We start from the raw sequence: 22,241 nt of genomic DNA on the forward strand, positions 1-22,241 counted from the left end.
TTATTATTAAAAGAGCATTTCGTGATAAACAGCCTCATCACCCCACTTTTCTCAAAAAATGAGATTTTTATACCACTGGAAACCTCTGGCTACATAATGTTTATGTACCAAAAATTTCTTGCAGATGAATTCGTTCAGCAAAAATATCGTCAAATTTGAATTTTGTTCTGGTATACCAGAACGAAATTACAACAGTGGCCTATGGAGCAATGTGATACACATAATCATGCATAACTCGCAAAATCGGAATCAACTGAAATTTTGGGAATAAGCTTTTTTTCGTGGATGATCTACTGAAAAATGTCATAAAAAGAGGATGCTAGGAACACAAAATACTCCTTTATTATTACAGATTTAATTACATAACCGTGTAATGTGTTTCCATATTTTGTAGTTTCATTGCTCCAGCAGGTTTGATACGAGTAGCAAATAATGTGTATAACAATGCCCCATTAGTAGGAGAGGGCGTATCGTGCACCCTCGAAAATCAACTTTATCTAGATCAGAAAAAGTATGCAGAAAATGATAAGCTATATGTTAAGGGCTCGGATAGCGACATTTGCAAAGTATTTTTGTAGGACCTAAGAGCACATCAGACACACCAAATTGTATTCTGAATATGAGGAAATCGCAATATACAACAATTTTATGACAAATGATATTTTTGACATTTAAAAGTCCTCGAAGTAAACTTTATAAATCTAATGATATGTAGCTGGGATGAAAAGCTGTCCATCATATGCAAATTTTGACATTTCATTTTGAAAATAAACATTTTTCCCCCAAAAGACCTCAATTTTGACTATTTAATATCGAAGAAGATGATGATTTGGTAAAACCTCATACTTTGTTTTTCCGAGTTTCAATTTTGATATCCTTGCAAAAGCAAAAGAACAAAATTAGCCCCAGCACCAATCTTTCAAACACCATTATATAGGGGTCACTCCATATGAAATCAAGGAGTCGCCCACCTGACCCCCCTCAGATTTGCTTTATATTTTAGTCATATGTTGTACCTGTAAAATATTAAAACCTGCAAATTTGAGGTCTGTATCTCTTACGGATTTTCTGTGGCAGCCATTTAAAGTTGGAGTAGGGGTGTCTAAATTTGGACCTTAAAGTTGCCCTTTAAATAAATTTCATCTTTGGGAGTCTGTGCCTTCTTTATAAAAAGAAAGAGAAGTCTGAAACTTTGTGTACACACTAACTGCATGCCCAATTTGTCAAAAAATAAAAAATATAAAATTTCTGTAATTGCGTGTTGTGTCACGGGGTCATTAAATATGCAAGAAAATGGTCAACTTTGGGCTTGTCATTTTATATGAAGTCAACCTATACAATTACTGGGACTTAGCAAAGTTGTAATTTAAGACTAGTAGTTATATAAAAGTGATGTTTTATAAATTTTGAAGGTGGACCACATCGACTTTGGGCCCCTGAAAATGTTGAATTTGCAATAAATTTCATCTTCGTGAGGGCGCTGTTCGAAATGTAAATGAGTTGTGACCTCAATTTTTTGGATATGCATTGTATTTATCCTATATATAGAATCAGTGACAAGAAAAAATAATTAATCTGACCAAAAAAATCTGAATTTAGGGGGGATAAACTTGCCAGTTTACTTACATTTTTTCTTGCATATTTAATGACCCTGTGACACAACGCAATTACAGAATTTTTTATTTTTTATTTTTTGACTAATTGGGCATGCAGTTAGTGTGTATACAAAGTTTCAGACTTCTCTTTCTTTTTATAAAGAAGGCACAGACTCCCAAAGATGAAATTTATTTAAAGGGCAACTTTTGGGTCCAAATTTAGACCCCCTACTCCAACTTTAAATGGCTGCCACAGAAAATCCGTAGAAGAGCTACAGACCTCAAATTTGCAGGTTTTAATATTTTTACAGGTACAACATATGACTAAAATATAAAGCAAATCTGAGGGGGTCAGGTGGGGTGACTCCTTGATTTCATATGGAATGACCCATAGTAGTCTCAAATAAAGTCTGGTAAATGAGTGATTTGAGGTCTGACATCTCAATAACAAGTCTGTGTTTTCTTTTACAAACACTCCTAAACATCAAACAGTCCCTATATGAACAATAGATTCACCCTAAAGACAATAATTATGTGATGCGATCAAGCAAAATCAGTCAGAACTCGGACATATCAAATTTTCAGTTTCTATTAGGATAGTAAAAAGCATTTGCAAACCTGCATTTTACAGAAAACCCCATTGAAATTGAACAACCAGTTCTAAAGATATGAGCAATTTTAAGAGTTTCCAAAACAAGAGAAAACAAAAGGAAATATTGCTTTTGTTTGGCTACATCTCAAAATCAATATTTCCGAGTTCCGACTGATTTTGCTTGATCACATCACATACCGTAAAACCCCGTCTACAAGCATATAGTGTGCTTCTGATGAAAGCTACATTAATCCAGTCGCCATTATGGAGTTTGAGCAAATAAATTACGGATCCAAGCATATACAAACAAGTATTATTTTAAGACCGATCAATTGTATTGGTATATTAACGCTGGCTTCGAATTAATAAAGCTTTTATAAAAAACACTATATATGCTTGTAGACAGGGTTTTACGGTATGGTTTGACAGAAGCCATTATCAGAATATTGTACTGAATATGACGTTTTATCCCTATGTTGCCAAATAAAAATCAACATCTATTAGAAAGAACTCTGTTCTCTTGTATCATGATGCCCAAACTGCAAGCATGTCAGTGTGTGGACAGCAGTGACAGCAAGACATGCTGCCCAATTGGTCATGCTTACCATCTCGGATTAGATCAGGACCACGACACTCCGGCACTTGTTGGAAGACAGAGTACAGCAGACAGTACATGTACAAATGTGATTTTCACATTTATAATTAAGATTACGTCATTGCTAGAGCTTGTTTTATTAATGATTGACAGCGGTGGGCGGACTTTATACTCTTTGTTTTGTGAGCGGTACAAAAATGTGATTCCCTGATAAATTAATAAATTAGAATTCGGACCATCTCTTCCTCAGACCTCTATGTAGGACTCTATGGTATCTTCTCATTACACGATCGTAGTAAAGACTTGGCCGGCAACGACGCTTGCAATTGCCTGTCTTCAACTGCGGTATAGCATGGTATAGGCAGTTTGTACAGAGTGTCTCATCTCATAGTATAAAATCTCTGATTAGATGTGGCCATTGTTATTACTTAGCTAGAGCTATTCAATTCCCTCTCATTCCGAGTTGAACCACTGGGCATATCCGTGAACAGGTGTAGTTGAACCATATCACAAATACATGTTGATTCCTAAAATTTACTTGAAAGCAATAATAATAATATTACAATAGATAAAATAATTCACAATTCATCATGATTATCATGGAATTTGATGTACAAAATTTGTTCATGGATATAAAAAGAACACTTCAAGGCAAAATAAATTGTTTACAAATATACGGATGGCTTCAAATTCAAGGTGTTTTATTTCAATGACTTTCAATTGGATTTTCTTGTAAACACACCAAATGGGTGGATTCTTCTCAAAATTGTACCTCCCTGACAGCAAACTAAAGGCACCCACTCCAGAAATGCTATCAGTTTGTTTTTTTAAATTGATAGCATATCTGGAGTTAAATCACTAGAACATAGTCCATGAGCACTGCTGGTCAAATTATCAGCCTCTAAAAACCATTTTGATTGGTTACAAAGAGAGCTATATCGCATCTACATAAGTATTGAGCCAATCAGAAATATGGTATTGGCCATTATGGCTAAAGGGAGTTCAGCTTAAAAAGAACTGAAAGCTCAATTTTTTGGTTACACATAACCAATCGGAGGCATTTAAAGAAAGGCAGTAGTACCCACAGGATTAAGCTAAACCCTGATGGTAGCGGTACACCTCAGGTACTATGGGTATAAATCTACTTTGCATTGAGGAAACGTGCCCTACTAGGACACTATTTAAGTAGTATGTCTTAAGCACTACATTTAGCTTGGTCCAATAGCGCTATCGGTGGCCGATACATCTAGGTACTGACGGCACTTCCTTTCATACCTGGAGATGTAATAAATTGTATCTAGTGTAAAAATGAATATTTACACAGTACTATCATGTTTTATTTCAATAAAAGGAACAATAGCACTATGTAAATGATATAAAGAGCCATCAGTACCTATCAGGGCACCAATAGCACTATAGGACCAAACTATATTGGTGCCTTAGTGTAGCACATAATAACCATATTGAACAATAACATTTTACATAACTATAAAGCAATAAAATAAACCACATAACTAAAACACACATAAATACCACAACACTAATGGCAGGTACACTGAGTATAAAAAAGGTAGGCACCATTTTGAGGTAATAAGTTAAGTTGAAAAGTATTGTTTATGTATGACAAAACTAAATGGTAGTTTACTGAGAAAAACAATTATTGACATAACCATTTAATGGTCATTTGACAAAACACCAAGCACTATATAAATACGTCATCAACATTATTGTTTTAAGTAACATATTAAGTAGGTAATGGGGCTACACATGGAAAAAACTATAAAGTGATCCCGCCCGGGAATCAAACCCAGGACCTCAGGTTTACCGCGGCGGCATCAATATGCTGTGTCAGATAAGAGCAATGCGGTTCATGATTGGTATGAACAATCAAACCAAGACACACTCATTTCAATCTATCTCCCAACTATAAGATTATAAATGCTTAAATTTGTTTTGTTTTTAAACAGAAAGGGTTTGCAGAGTTGCATAGCAGTTCACACAAAGTTAGCACTCCAAAAGAACTGGTTTATGGCACACAATTTATGTTTAGGGTTTTTTTTGTATCAAACATACTATATATACAATATACATCAATATTTTACAACATACCAACCTTGTTCAGTTTTTTAAAGTACAAATGAGATGTGAGAAAGAGCAGACATTATATTAAAATTAACATTAAAATTAAATAAACATTATAACTAAGGGAAAAGCCAGTTTGTCCAAAGGGCCATTAGTCCAAAAAGGGTTAAAGTTGTTATAATTGTAGACCGAATTAAAAAGACTAGTTTGCGTATGACGTCCAGTCAACTAGACCAAAAATGCTGTACTGCGCAAGTCAGCAACCAATCACGTCACACCTTTGCCCTGACGTCAGACGCAAACTAGTCTTTTTAATTCGGTCTTCAATTATAGGGCATTTTTGGTGATGGTTAGGGTCAAAGATAGGATTAGAGTCCGGGTTATGCTTAGGTTAGGGTTAGTGTAAGGATTATGGATTATAAAGACCCGTATTGGGTTTTTGGACAAACAACCCTTCTGACTATCCACCTGTCACCAAAATGGGCTATTCCATTTAAAATCCACACTACCCCTGTGGAAGATTCAGTTAAAAGTCTGCCACAGAGGGAGTATCAATTTTGAATCGAGTAAACAATTGGGTAACTTCCACTTGTAATACTCACTCCAGTTGTGGAAGATATGGGTACAGCCATAATACAGGGGGAGTATGGGTTTCAAAATGATTAACTCTGACCAATTACATTTGAAATTCATACTCCCCCTGTGGAAGATATTTCCAAAATCTTCCACAGGGGTAGAGTGGATTTCCACTTGAATAGCCCAATTAACAGTACAGTTTGACAACAATAACTAAAATAACACAATGGTTACACTGAATCATACAGTATACTCTCATTCCTGTATCATTCTGATACTAAAATAGATTAATAGATTTTATGTGTCCAATTTAATTGTAACTTAATATTGCATTATTGTTCAAAAGTTGCAGATGATTGTTTGTTGTATTAAAGTATTTAAAATATGTGACATGATCTGGTCCATGGGGGCCAAAGGTGGCAAATTTGAAATTGAGATAAAGGCAAAAACATGGTGTAAAAATACAATAAAATACATAAGAAATTACACATCACAAAACTTCAGAACTAAATATGCTAGATCATTGGTGTTTTCAGTATATGATAGTTTGATGTTTGTATAAGGTAATAATTATTGTAACTCAATTTTCAAAAATGCCTCCTTTGGCCCCCATGGAGCAGATCGTGTCACAGAGATCAAAATGCAAAAATGAACTTTTAATAAGAATTAAACATGGCTTTAACACCCCATTATATAGCCAGTATGAACATTTCACTGATTTCAAGATGAAACTCTAGAATTTATAGTCCTTCAAAACGTGCTACAAATTAATTCCACACAACATTATCCTACCACTCATATCTTCAATAAGTGGACCCTGGGTTTCTCTCCCGAAAATCAGTTTGACACAAATTCCTTCCCAAAATGCATATTGCATAACAAAGGAGATGGATTGCCTCCGGACAGTATCTATTGTTATCCAATACCCCTTGTGGGAAGGAATTTCAGTGAAACTGACTTCCGGTAAGACAGTACAAATCTAGGATTTTTTTATGAAAATCAGTAAGAAAAAGTCACTAGGTATAGTAAGCACCTACATCAGTTACAGAATTGTTTAAAGTCTTGTTAAGCCTGGTGCTTATTTGACGAGCACTCTATAAGTGGTCATTTTCGCATAGGTTTTATTTTCACAAAGAGGTTAGGTCACATGACAAATTTCACAATGTCAGGTAAATATGAACATTTGTCATACCATAAAGATTCGCTTAATGGCACTATGGACTCCCTTGACATTTTATAATTAAAGACAGAGATAAAAAGAATTTATCGCGTCTGACGTCATCTGTCAATCAAACTCGAGGTTTGTTTACAAGTGTCGTGATGATGACTTGCTGAATGCGGCGGTATAACCGATCGCCTTATTGTTAATTTTGCACTTTCAAACATGCAAACCATCTCAAAAGTTAGGTCTTTATAGTAGGAAACTTTCTTTGGTGAAGGCACCATGTCAACTATGCCTAGAAAAGCTGCTTTTTGGCAGTTTTGCCTTGGTAAAAGTACAAAATTTTTCGCCATTTGCTGCTGTTCCTTTTCTCCGATCAGCACCAGATAGATCGGTCTTCCTTTTACGCGCTATTAACCTGTGTTAACCAATCAAGGATCGTAATTGACAGTGACATCAGACGCGATAAATTCTCTTTATCTCTGTCTTTAATTATAGGCACAACAGAAAAGTGCCCTCCCGTATAATTCCCACAAACAAATAAGTGCATGGAACCTTAATTCTTGTTGGGATTTTACAGGAGCCAAAGTGTGGTATTAGGCGAATCTTTACGGTATAAAGACATACATTTCTTGAAAATCATTACAAATTCTGAAAGTGAAAAATATTCAGTGCTGCAAGCCATTAGAGACTGTATCAAAATGATTGGTACCCATCAGTTTTGATGTTTATTGAAAAGCCTACCTCTTCCAAATGCAACACTGGATATGCTTGAAATGTCCAGAATGTAGCCTATTGTTTATCTTGTTTGTTAATCTACAAACTATTTGGACCTTGTGTTGAATTTTGATGTGTCAGACTCATCCATTATCAATCAAAACTGATGAGTACCAATCATTTTGATACAGCTTGTACATGTATTGTTAAACTTAAAGCAGCTGAAAATAATACCTTAGTATGTTTCATTATGACCAACCCCCCTATGTGACATAGTTTTTGCCAAGTGAAATACTTAATATTAATTAGCACATATGATAAAAAATATTTACAATGCAATTTCAATTGTTAAAACTTGTTTTATATGGACAAATTGTATTTTCATTTAAAATGGAAGAATGTTAGATCTTGTAAAAAGTGTCTTTTAAACAATAAATTTGATATCACCTGAAGTCTGCATGACAATGAGCACTCTACACTAAATTAGACTAATAGACTAAATTAGCATTAATGTGTACTTCTGAAATAAGGCTTTAATGGCACATGTTGTGTCTTAATGAGCGTAAACAGCGAATATGCACTGCAAGACGTACTTACGTGCAACGGTGCTGTCATTGCATTAAGTGTGCGTGCACCGTAGTCTCAAAGCATGCTTGCTATGGAAGTCCACACTGCAGATCTAAATTGGGGAAGTCCACATTGGTTGATTCCAGTTGAAATCCATGCATCCCTATGGAAGACATGACCTTAATCGCCCACACAGGGGTTGTAGATTTCTAATGGAGTTGCCCATTCAAGTAACCCCATTTGAAATTCACACTCCCTGTGTGGAAGATTAAGGTCATGTCTTCCATAGGGGGTGTATGGATTTCAACTGGAACAGCCCAATGTTGGTTTTAAAGTGACTGTGTAGATAGCCCAAATAACTAATGTCAGACATACAGGAAATAAAACTTCTTTGGTATCCGTCTATCTAGTTGTATGAAATAGAGGAACAATTGTGACACGATCTGCCCCATGGGGGCAAAGGAGGCATTTTAGAAAATTGAGTTACAATAATTATTACCTTACATAAACATTAGGCTATCAATCATATACTGAAAACACCAAAGGTCCAGCATACTTGGTTCTAAAGTTCTGACGTTTTGTGAGGTCTATTTTCTTATGCATTTTATTGTTTTTTCCTCCATATTTTGCCTTTATCTCAATTTCCAATTTGCCGCCTTTGGCCCCCATGGACCAGATCATGTCACAATTATATACATCTCTTGGTGATCGACTGTAAATTTCCTCTTGTGCAATGCAATGTCATTATTCATGATTGTTCATGAATCTTTGGTATGTGGTCGTTTGATGAGGAGAGCAAGGTTTCTGAAGCCCACCTTTCACAGAACAACTTCTTCAAAGCGATTGCCTCCTTCCTTGTCCATGTGTAACATATCATTATTCTGTGGTATATGCTGTGGTTAAATGCAGGGGTCATAAAAGATTTGTACAGCTTCAGTGTAATGTCCCTGCATTGGAAGAGATTGTTTTCTTGATCGAGTCACCATACATTGTGTATGTTATTCTATATTCCTGAGCATACGTCTCTGGCATCATCATAAGAATAGCGAGGTTTCTGTAGGTTCCCTAACTTCTCTTTCACGATGCGATTTTCCACGTACATCAAATAGCTGCCTTATGAGTGTCGTCTTTTCTTGCTCTAATTGAGCGATGCGACCGCTTTGGCTTGTGACTTCCTAAAATTAGAAGTAAACATCAAAATTAATATCAAATTATTATCATGGTGAGAATTACACAATAACAAATTATTAAAGATGCATTTATCAATTTGACAATGATTTTGTATTCATTTCCTGAGAGTTGCAGTCCATTTGAGAGCAAACCAACTAACCATTCTAATGGGTGGGGTCCAGGGGCCTGTCTTATGCTGACCTGGTGGGGTGACCAGTGTGGGTCCAGGGGGAAGTGCCCCTGGAACCTCATGGACTTCAGGGGTTTTATTGAACCAGATTGGCTACTTTGCATACATTTCTATTCAATTTACATAGCATAATATATAATAAATTCAATTTTTTTTTTAAATTTTATTTCTGCATTTGTCGGTGCACCTTAAATGGCGAGTGCGCTGCCAGTTAAGAAGGCCTACATGATGGCGTCATACGCTTGTGGGATCAATTATTCACTGATTCATGACACACATGCTTGATTTGCAGGTTTGTGATATGAAGTGATCATAAGAGGTACATTTTTCAAGAGCCACCCAATCTTACCTTTGTTAACATACGATTCTGGTCCCTTAGTTGAGCTGATATTGGGGTGTCTACAGGAAGATAAATGGAGCGTCGTCCCTGCATGGCTAAGTTTATATGGTCAGGAAATCCCTGGAAGACAATAATAAAGCTTTTGGGTTAAATTTACTATAACATAAAGAAACTTTACTTTTCTGATTTTTACATTAAAAAATCAGAATCACAAAGTCAGGGACTCAAACTTCTCACCATGAGATGTCATTGATGTTGAACACTGTGATTTTAGATTAAAATTAAATCACAATAAAGTTAAAAAGAATTGTTAGTATTTGCTGTTTACATGTCACCTACGAAGGGCAAAGAAGCATCCCATCAAATTGACAACATATGATATAATCTGTAATCTTCCTTTTGATTACTTGTGTTCTTAAGGTATACAATGTATTGTTGGTCGAAGCAGCAAAAAGAATTAGTTCACAGCATCTTGCGAATGGCGAGCTTTAGCAAAAATTGCATTGCTCAATTCATAGCGAGCATGTAGAAGAATTCAAATATCACAGATATACTTTTGTAGGTCCTGTGGTTCTTGAGTTATGTTGCAAAGAGGGCTGAAACAACAACACTTTTGTAAAACGTACATAACTCATTTCATAAATTAAGCAAGTTTTCAAAGTATATGATTTGTAGAATGAACTTTTGCAAAACACCAAAGTGTTATTTTTCAATAATATATTGATTCAGATAATGAAAATCTATTTTTTTTGGCTGCTTCGACCAACAATACCTCGCATACCCTTAATATACATGAAACTTAGCAACAAACAAGTTTTAAGTTGAGGTAATACATGTCTTCAGAATGACAGGTTTTAGTTACCTTATGATCGCTCAATGAAAAACAAGATCGGCTTAGCTCAAATTTACTACAAAAAATAAATTGTAGCATTTAATTTTTAACACCAAAACAAAAATACGTAACCTTCATTTTTATCCTAGTTGATCCTGTAATGTTTGTTGGTTTAGAAAAGGATGATGTTTTGAGTGTGTCATATTTGACAGCTTGATACCATTTCAAGAACACTACATTGTACTGATTTACTTTCACAATAACAAAATGTTAAAAACATGTAGGATTCAATTGCAGGATAATCCATTTGTAATCAGTATTATGTATGATTTTATACAAGCCTTCCCTTTTTATACAAGCCTTCCCTTGACTGAAACAAAAAGGCTATTATAATAATTCATTTGGAATAACCTTGATTTTTGTACATGTATTCATTATCAATAGTATTATAGAAAGAGTTTCCCGAAGAGATAAATAATACTTAATTTCATTACCTATTACTAATTAGACATTGGTCGAGGTCTACATAAATGCTTTTCTCAATGCTCCAATGTAATACAAAATATTATAACTAAGCTATGTATGACTTTGCTGCATTGACATAAGGAAGTAGCAAGTAAATTAAAGGGGAAGCCCTGCCAGATCAGTTCTTCTGGGGTGAATAAACCTGCCTGGTTATCAAATTAATCAGTAACAAGGCTATCTCTGAAGTTGACAGGTGCTAATTGATGCAATAACATTAAAACATTAATTAGCACATGCCCTATTCAGAGATAACCTTGTCACTGATTAATTTGATAACCAGGCAAGTTTGTTTCACCCCAGAAAAACTGCTCTGGTGGGGCTTCCTCTTTAAGGTCTGGAATAACATGCCTTCGACACATAACAATGGAAAGCCTTGATTGCTTTTGCACGAACAGACCTCCATTATTTCACCTTTTGCTGGGGGAAGGGGTACCACTGAATGATTAATTCTACCGACTGATCTATAATACCCTGTGTTCAGAGAGAGTGTAGCAGACTAAAAAGCAATGTGTCCCCATATTTTGTCACATACATGTACAATGAACTTTGTCAGGTCCATTATTGCAATAACCGTGGAAAAAAATTACCCTTCGTTGTCACAACTATGCGAAATAACTCACATTTTCAGAGCTTTCTACTAATGCTGCCAGTTGTCTGTTGACCTCCACGATACGGAGTGATTGGAATGCCAGTCTGTCTTGTTGACTCTGTGAGTTAGGATCCTGGATCAAACAAAAACACAAATAAACTGTTTTCAATTGGTGACCTCATCTCCGTGTGTATTATTCATCCAGCTGTTTATACATTGTTTGGAAATTAAAATCAATACTGGTAGTAGTACATCACCAGACACAACAACAACATAGCAAAGTGACAATCTATTTCCAATATTTGAATTAATGTCAAAATAATGAATTGTGACTTGATTGCTGATACAATGACAAATCTCTGAGAAGATATCTTACACTTCCCATAATGCATTTCTCCTGTTTTAATTTCCTGTACTGATCTGCTATCTATAGTGCAAAATGGGTGACGATAGTGACAAAATGTACCTCATTGAATAGAGCAAGTCCGGATCTTGCAAAATATATTTATTTCTTGACTATCGCCGCATGTTTAACCAGTCTATTCTCAAAATGAAAACAAAGCGAACCTGTACAAAATATGGGAGTGTCATTTGATGAAATGATGTGATATATATCATGTTGTAAAGGATTTTGGGAAGGGTAAGATGTCTTCTCTGGATAAATCTGTCACCACAGATATCTGTCACCCAGAGACATCCTTACATTGGAAATGTCAATCAGAAATAGAAGATTGTAAATCCCATTTATATAGCTTTACCCCATGTACCCACTGCTCATTCAAAAGGTGCTAGAATATTGAACGCTTCTTCTGCACTGAGTGTCAGTTTTGACACCTTTCAACAAAGTCTTTTATCAAACCTACAATTGTGTAAAACATCGATGTTGATTCCAAGTGTTGATGTCCTGTCACCCGTCCGCCTGCATTACCGTTTCATTGGACAAAAACTTTCATTATTTTCATAAAGTCAATTATCTCAAAATCGAGGATCGGAGGAATAATCAAAATTTGAAACTCTCCAAATGTTTGACATGCCCTAGCTGATCATATCAGCAGTTTTTCTTAGTTGCAGGATTGAATGCAGGGGTAGAGGATGTAGTCAATAATGGAAATTTAATGATTACCTCATCATAGTGTTTCTGGTGATTACAAAAACTGCAATTCTTATTTTCTGATCAGTGTACATATAGGCCATACTTTGTCCTATACTCAAACTAGAGCATTTTTTTTAAAATTCAGAATGGCTTATGATTCATCTGAAAGCTCAACTCTTCCCCATTTTCCCACCAGCCTCGTCTCATGTCACCACCTTACCTCTCCATGAGCAAATTGTCCGTTATGGACATATCTTTGTTTTTGCTTCACATCAGCCAATTGTCTTTGATACCAGCTCTTGGCTCTATCCACAGCTTCTAGGCCTTGTATTAGGACATCACGCTCCTGTTCTAACTGCTTCATTCGTTTTAACTGTAACAAACAAACAAACAAACAAAAAGACAGAAACATTTAGTCAATTAACAGTTCAATGAATACGTCAACATGGATCCCATAGATATACCAATAAAATTTTACTTTATTATTACAATTATTTTAAATGCCAATATTAATTTTTCTAAGTGGTGTACCGGGGCCATCAAACCAAATTTTTGCTCAATTTTGTCTCTTTTTGGTTTTTTGGTTACTATAGCTATGGCAAAGTCCCAAAATGGGCTTGTTACATGTACTTTATGATATGAATAGGTCGTTTTTTGGAGGCTATACTATATGAATGGGTCATTCATTTGTTCAATTTGCTACTATAGATTTGAATCAATTTTTTACCCACCAGCTGCACGCCTGTACCCCATTTTCGATAAGTACATCCCCTGAATATCTTTATGTCAAAGATACATCAACAGCAACTTCAGCATTCACATACTAAATTGTGCCCACTGCAGTAGCACTAAATATCAAATGGTAAAACTGGCCTGGACACCCTACCAACTCTAAAGTTGCTATTTTCAACACTTAACACAAACCCACATTCGTCCATTACTTCTGAGTGACTGATTTTCCCATAAGTTGATATTAATCCTGTCTTGAAGAAATGATTTCACACTTGAATGAGTTAAACACCGGTGACTTTTGCAGTTCACATGAAAGATATTTTTTGAGGGGAACTGCCTTTGCATCGGGGCTTGAGATTGGGATTCCAGTTTCCTGTGGATGAGTGTGTGGGGACGGGGTAAAGCAATGAGTTTTTCTTTATTACCAAAAACTGCATTTTCTACATTTCTTTAAAAATAACCAGTGCGATATAAAATTTCCAACATTGCCTACTATGTACCCGGGCTATGTACTTCATTGAAATATAATATAGCGCAGCATACTAACTACAAACTTCTTTCATGTAATGTAATTTGACTCATTTTCTTTATCATATTTGGAGCATTGTCTCCACTCTGCTTAGAATTTCTTTTATGATGGTCAAGTATGAACCAATGCAAGTTTCACTGCATTATTTACAATTCTATTTTACATTGCAATTAAAACTCAAACACTTGCCAATGTTCCACGTGTACACAAAACATAATTGAGACTAACTGTAGGCCTATGCCCTCAACACACATAAGCATAATAATGAGATTAATTTTATCCATAGAGGGGGTATAACTAAACATTCCTACTGGTTGCTGGGATACCGACCAAGCTTCAGGTGACTGGACTTATGTAATGCTAAATAAATCACTGCTATATCCATGTCACAAAATAGCAATTTTATGTATTTAAGGAAACACTGTGTGCATTTATTGCAACTCACAATGATAATATACACATAAAATGACAAATGCATGGATGTTCCAATAAAGTTTCCAGTTGCTGGCCTGCCCACATCAAGTTTTCATTTTTGCCAAAATGTTCATTAATTTGAATCATATCCAAGTTTTCTTTTAAATTTTTTTTTTGAGTATCTGAACCAATCTCAGCTGTAAAATCCCTCTCATAATTCTGATGATTTTAAACACAGTTTTGATTTACTATAGAAATATTTAGTATTACCATTGTCATATTTTTTATTCATTTGGAAATTGGAAGAAATTGTGCTTTTACAAAGGCCTGATAATTCTTGTAAAGGCCATATCAAATCCAATTAATAGCGATAGGATGCATTTAAAAGGAACACAAATCATTGTTACGGTGTCAAGTCGGTGACAATCAAAATGGAATCATGGCTGTCATTATCATATTAACACTCTTTACTTCATTTAGATCAATGGTACAATATCGGAGGTCACTTTCCCTTGCTAGAAAGAAATTTCCAGCAATAAAGTCCTCGTGTAAACTACGCACAGAACATGTTAGTCACTGCCTCATGAAAATGAGAAATTCAATATCTATCATTTTTGAACAAATAATTGCATAAAAAAAGAAATCTTCAAAATGTAAGGTTGCATGAAAAGCCAAGAGCACACAAAATTAGAAAATTTGCATTTTGCATTTTAAAAGGGCATTTTATGATCCACAGCATCATCCCCCCACTTTTCTAACAAAAGTTGAGATTTTTATACCATTAGAAACCCACAATCACACATAACTCGCAAACACAAAATCGAAATCAACTGAAATTTTGGAAATAAGCTTTTTGCATGGATATCTACTGAAAGATGCTATAAAAAGAGGATGCTAGGATTACAAAATACTCCTTTAATAACCAAGAACCACCTGCACCAGCAGGTCCAATTTACTAAGTAATCAAATTGAAATTAATGCCTTCGTTATTAGCTTAACATCACCTGCTGATCTTAACAAAAACAGGTGGCATAAAATCACTGCACGCTCATATTGTCATAATAAATTTGAATAAGGATGGCTTTGTTGTCATTTAATATTAGTGCAAGATGGTTAGCATCCTTCCGTCACACTTTTGTGGCTTCTAACCCTTTTTTTTTTTTGTGACAAAGAGTTTTATATTCATTTTATTCCTTTGTAATGTAAAACAGTTAAATACCATTCTTTGGTATTACTCTAATAAATTTTCAGATTGAATTTGAATATTCAATTCAAATCATTATCAATCTTTTGAATCAATCAAAAGGGGTGATTCTCAAACTTTTAACAATTGAGGGACTAATCTTTTCTGATTGAATGTGCAGTTGAAAAAGATTGAATTGTTTTTTCAATCTTTTGCTGACTGAAGTTACTGACAATCCTTTCCAAGTGAAAAAAAAATATTGAAAAAATTCATTATAAAAAGTTTGAATCTCATTCCAACCATGCAAAATGTGCCACTTATCAGTACATTAGGTCAGGAGTAACACTTGATTGAATGGGGAAATCAGTGTACAAAAAGAGTACATGTAGAGTCAATCTGAATATTATTCAATTTTCTATTTTTCAATCTATTTGATATCCTGCACAATTCAAATTTTATTTTAAAGGAGTATTTTGTGATCCTAGCATCCTCTTTTTTTGACATTTTCAGTAGATATACACGAAAAAAGCTTATTTCCAAAATTTCAGTTGATTCCGATTTTGCTTTCGCGAGTTATGCATGATTATGTGTATTATACTGCTCCATTATAGACAATGTGTTGTAATTTCGTTCTGGTTTACCAGAACGAAATTCAAATTTCACGATATCTTTGCTAAACGAATTAATCTGCAAGAAAGTTTTGTACATGAACCAGAGGTTTCCAGTGATATAAAAATGTCAACTTTTTTTGAGAAAAGTGGGGGGGGGATGATGCTGTACCATGTACCACGAAATGCCCTTTTAAGTATTTACAACATCTTTTGGCACAATCGGAAATAAATATCATTGTTTATACATGTACCATCAATATTTACATGTATATTGTTTGGTTGAGATCTGTGTGACAAAACTAGAAAATTTGTCTAGTTCCCTTTTATACATACGAATAAAGCAAAAAATAAATTATTTCCCTTCACTGAACACAACCCAAACACAGAATCCAAACAAAAGAAGTCAGTTCCCACCATATCATAATGTTCTATTGTCTCGGAGAGGGACCAGCATTAAATATTCATAAGTATAACTGTAACAAAACAATTGATTCCAATTTGTTACAAATGTGTTGAGCAAGACTTTATATTGAATATTTAAAGATTTGAAAGAATCATAATGTAGGGGGCATTGAATATTGATTCGTTTGGGTTTAGGAATGGTACGCCCCTTTTAACAGAGACTGACTGTGACTGGGTTTGCAGACCTGTACTTTATTGCTTTGCTTTTGTCCCAATTTAGTACATTGTGGAAGAGCCAAATTCCCAATGTATCCCTATTTTCTGTAAATTTCTTTTTGTGAAGAAGTGGGGTAGGGTGGTAGATTGCAAAATCAGACAGCAATTATATTATTTATGAAAAAGGTTTTTAACAAAATGTGTTAGGACTGTGTATTGATATTTAAAGATTTCAATGAATATACAATTTTGTAATGTAGGGGGCATTGAATATTGATTTGTTTGGGTGTAGGAATGGTACGCCCCTTTTAAAGGAGAGTGACTGAGTGTGTAGACCTACAAATAAATGTATACATTGCTTTGTTCCAAATATTACTTTATCATTATATAGCCCTATCTTCCTGTATTGCCTTTTTGTGACCTTAAAGCCTATGTGTGATTTGCATTTATTACACAGCCGTGACGTTAGTCACGGCTGTGTCTTTTTTCTTACAGGTTCTTTCTTTCTTCTTTCTTCTTCTTTCTTCTTTCTTCTGTCAACCATTACATTTGCTCTAGCACTCACATGCTTACATCGATTTTGACCTAACTTGGTCACAATGATCATTGACCATGCCCCTACATGTCACATGAAACTTGTGGGGTCAAAGGTCACGAGGGGTCACAGGGTCAAAAACGTGATTTCAACTAAAATGCATCTTCTCCCACAACTTACGTGGGACAGCGACCCGACTTGCACACATGCATTGTTATTACCCAGTGTCTATGTGGTGTACACAGATTTGGGGTCAAAGGTCATTAAGGGGTCACTTCCGGTATAAAACGAAAAACCTTCAAAAATTTGTATTAGCTAAGTAAAACATAGCACAGTAACGGTATGTTCACATATGATCTGCAGTCACCCAATGTACATGTGGTATTTTTTTTAATTTGGGGTCAAAGCTCATTAAGGGGTCACTTCCGGTATAAAAAGAAATACCTTTAAAATGCATCTTCTTCCACAAATTATGTGGGACAGAGATGCCACTTGCACACATGCATTGTTATTACTCAGTGTCTATTGGGTGTACACAGATTTGGGGTCAAAGGTCATTAAGGGGTCACTTCCGGTATAAAAACGAAATACATTCAAAAATTTTTATTAGATAAGTAAAACATGGGACAGTAACGGTATGTTCACACATGATCTGCAGTCACCCAATGTATATGTGGTATTTTTTATTTGGGGTCAAATCTCATTAAGGGGTCACTTCCGGTATAAAACGAAATACCTTTAAAATGCATCTTCTTCCACAGATTCTGTAGGACAGTGACGCCACTTGCACACATGCATTGTTATTATCCAGTGTCTATGGGGTGTACACAGATTTGGGGTCATAGGTCATTAAGGGGTCACTTCCGGTATAAAACGAAAATCTTTAAAATGCTTCTTCTTCCACTAATTACGAGGACAGTGACGCCACTTGCACACATGCATTGTTATAACACAGTGTCTATATGGTGTACACACATTTGGGGTCAAAGGTCAGTAAGGGGTTACTTCCGGTATAAAACGATATACCTTCAAAATATCCCTTCTGCCACAAAAAGCATAGCAAAGTGATGCCACGTGGACACGTGCATTGACATTAACCAATGTTTTCATATATTTTGGGGTCAAAGGTGATTAAGGGGTCACAACACGGCTGTGTTCGTGGTCTTAGACCACAGCTAATTACTTTTTTTTCTCAAATATTGTTAGTTTTTCACTAGATCAAATAATGATATATCCTCTTTTAATTTTACACTAAATTTCATTTCAGCAACTGCATGTCCAATGTTTGTATAATATGTTGGCAAATTAATAAAAACTGTAATTCTACTGTAATTAAAGCATTTCAGACTATCTTTCACACAATATTTAAGTACATCATTGGCAATGGCAGTGCCACAGGGAAAATCTTTTCAGAAATCTTTCCCCCCTGTCCCCCCAGTAAAAACCCAAAATTACAAAAATTTCCACTTTAGGCATTTTTGCGCAAAATTTGTTGATTTTGTCCCCAGCCCCCATGAAATTCACTTTTCCCCCTCAATGCCCCCCCCCCCCCCGAAAAAAATTCCTGGCGGATTGAGGGCATTGCTATGCTATAGAGCAAATCCCACATACAATGTAGCTATAATTAATTTCTAATGATGGGTAGCAGTACTGTTACACACATTGCTAAAAACTACTTCTTGTCTCCAAATACTACTTTTTCTCTCATGAGAACCAAAATGGGGACTAATTATCATTGTACTAGTAGCATACAGAACATTAGGCAAATACAATCGTACAAATAATAGCTTTTCAGTAAAAACTTGCCACAGGCTTCCAAACAGCTAATATGTACATAATTAGGTAAGCTTGCACCGAGTTAAGGTCACAAAAGGAATTTCTTTTGAAGTTGATTTTCAATTCTTTTCCCCTTTTGCCCGTGATTAATGAGTGGAATGGATTCGAGCATCACAAAGCCTTTAAATAACAATGCTTACGTCAAAAGTTCACAGTTAAGCAAGTTCAATACCAGTCTTCTTAATACCAGATCAATTCACACAGAAACTTCAAATGTAGCAGATGGAATTTGGCTCACATAAAGAGCAGTGGCATGGTGGTGGGAAATTCCTAGTTCTGGTTAATTGCATACCAGTACATGAAAATATAGGATTGTTAATAAAAGACAAACAAAAGATGAGATGATACAACTTGACAGGGTTTGCACAATTTCAACTTCAATTTAATTTCTTTCTTAAATTTGACTGTTTTACTTCATTCTACTAATACTTCTACAACTTTTGGATACAATTAAAATACCTCGTTGTCATTTTATCTATTGCTAAATATTCGTCTTTAAGGTGCAGAATTCAACAGGTTTTTCCCCCCAAGATTTTACACAAATTTTCTTTGATAAATTTAATTTAATTTCTTTCTTTTAAATTGACTGTTTTATTTCATTCCTAATACTTCTATAACTTTTGGATACAATTAAAATATCTCATACATATCATTTTATCTATTACTAAAAATTCATCTTCAAGGCGTAGAATTCAGGTTTTTTCAGGGAAATGGATTCTTATTTATTTTCCCTGATTCCCCTGAGTGGCTGGAAACCCTGTATTTAGAACAGGGAGTGGGAAGGAAAAATTTGTTGTATGTCAAGAATAATTCTTTGAGCTTATATTCAACCATGAGAAATTACATATTAATGTAGTGTGCAGAATTTGAAATATTTCTTTTGTAAGCATAATATAGTAGTTTATGTACAAAACTTGTCACTACCAATGAATACAAACACAATATTAAGGCCACAGGGTTGCCAAAAATAGGCAGCCTAAATCGCACACAAAATCACCAAAAAGTCACCCAATTTGTCTCTTCATTGGTTTCTATGACACAGCAAATTGCTGAACATTGTGAAGTCCAATGGAGTCCAATGTCGAAAAGTCACCCAATTTTTATCTTCCATCTTAAATATTGGTTTCAATATGAGACAGAAAACTGCCGAATATCATGAAGTCCAATGTCGAAAAGTCCTCTACTATTTTTCTCAACGGTTTCACACATAAAAATGGTCAAAACTCACAGGAACAATCTCTAAAAGTCACCCAATTGGGCCACTAAACTGCAGGTTTGGTAACCCTGGCCACAATGTTAAGGTAAACACTTTCATCTACCAGCTGAGAGTTGATAGACAATACATATCAAATATTGATTAGTATTGATTGGGAACATTTATTTAAGATTTATGCACTCAGTCTGGCCAAGCCACGCTGACGCTGGTTGCGATGCTCTAACATTTGAATTGCTGCCAAAGTTGAAGGCCTTATTGTTTTTCTTAAACATCACATTTAGCAGTTTTAAGCTTGTTTTCAATTTATAACAATCCTAGATTTTTTTTCTACTTTAAACTGTTAAGAAAATGGAAACTAAGGTAAAATAAAGATTTGTCTCAGCTTCTCGCACACATAGGTTTTAAAATTCGGTTGTTTTTCATGTTTCTGAGAAAAAATGCATAGCACTTCGGTTTTGGCCAAAGGTCGGAAGCCGAGACAATCATACATTATGTACATTAGAAGCCCGTTTCTTCTTTTACTTTTTGGTAAAATACAAAACAGTTCTACTCAAAGCATTTTCTCTTTTAATTTACAATGATTTGTTTGATCGCATTCAATTTGAGACTTGGATCAAGACCACAGCACAAAAACGGCAAAAACATGTGCTAACTGGAGCTGGAACTGCTTGTTTTCTGGTTTCAGTCATTAATAATTAAAATACTATGCTCATTAATTATTCATTTACTATAATGCAGACACCCAAATAAATAAAAGATGATGCTTAAGGTCACCAAACACGTCAGCAAACCTGACAAAAACAGTGCTGCTTCAAAACTATAGGAACCATCAAAAGTTTTCAATTTTCCCGAGTGCCAAAATTTCAGAATGTTAAAAGATTTTCCTGATCTAAAAATGGGAACTGTAAAAATTCTATAATTTTGACAGTTTTAATTCTGGTTGTCGAAGTTCCAGAATTTAATAGACCAAACATACTAATCGTTACTTGTTAGAATTAAGAGTTTTCCTATCAATTCTACAAGTTCTGTTTGTCCTCAACTTCCTGAAAGGAAGGGTTTCAGTGGCAGCACCAGGAATTTAATTTTTTGGGGGGAGGGGGGAGTATGGGGAAAGTGAATTTCAGGGGGGGGGGGGGGGAATATCAACAAAATTACCGCAAAAAGTGGAAATTTGTGTAATTTTGGGTTTTTAGAGACTGGGCATTTTCCCCCATCCCCACCCCTGTGGTACTGCCACTGAGGGTTTTTTAACCTGTGGATCATGGTTCTTATTCTTGTAAAAAAAAGTACGAGGGCCGGTCAAAAAGTTCGTAGAACTCGGTATGCTACTTTGTCGCACGGTATTGAATTTGGTCTCATTTGAAAGCTTGTTCCTTCAAACCATTACTGAAAAGATATTATATTTTTGCATCACTGTATATGGGCAGGACTCTCTTCAGAGGAAGCCTACCTCCACGAATTCACAGGTACTACCAGAAGTGAATACAGGGTCATCATGGAAATTTCTCCCGACGGTGGTGAAAACTCAAATAAACTTTAACAGTGTACAGTTGTTGCAAATGGTAATGAAGTCCTTGGTATTCAACAGCAACGAAATGGTTCTTAGAGTTCAAGAATGGAATGAGCGTCCTTGAAGATCATCCAAGGTCCAAAAGACTTGCTGACGTCACCACTAATGATATACGCGCTGGTACAGTGTCATTGATAATGAATAAAGAGCCAAATAAGAAAGATCAGATAGCCACAAAATATGACAACTCTGATGAATGTGTTTTCAATATTAATCCATTAACATTTGGGTATTCCAGGGTGTCTTCTAGATGGGGTCCCGGAATCTTCATGTACTAAATTGATACCAGTTGACATATTCAGGTCTACATCGTTTATACACTTAGGATAAGGACCAAGGCAAGTTTAATCTATATGTGGCTAAAGGTGATAA

General features: G+C 35.3%; 1 protein-coding gene across 1 annotated transcript in view; it reads right to left on the reverse strand.

Moving 5' to 3' along the window:
* Window positions 1-8,886: 8,886 nt before the first annotated feature.
* Window positions 8,887-22,241, reverse strand: part of LOC140137646 (uncharacterized) — a 34,738-nt gene continuing 21,383 nt past the window's right edge. The window contains exons 3-6 of the mRNA XM_072159380.1: window positions 12,846-12,998; window positions 11,564-11,665; window positions 9,596-9,706; window positions 8,887-9,061 (exon numbers count right to left, since the gene is read on the reverse strand). Of these exons, the coding sequence (XP_072015481.1) occupies window positions 8,921-9,061; window positions 9,596-9,706; window positions 11,564-11,665; window positions 12,846-12,998 (507 nt within the window). The 3' untranslated portion in view covers window positions 8,887-8,920. The remainder of the gene's footprint in view (window positions 9,062-9,595; window positions 9,707-11,563; window positions 11,666-12,845; window positions 12,999-22,241) is intronic.

This window comes from Amphiura filiformis, chromosome 17, assembly GCF_039555335.1.
Source record: "Amphiura filiformis chromosome 17, Afil_fr2py, whole genome shotgun sequence".
Lineage (NCBI taxonomy): Eukaryota > Metazoa > Echinodermata > Ophiuroidea > Amphilepidida > Amphiuridae > Amphiura > Amphiura filiformis.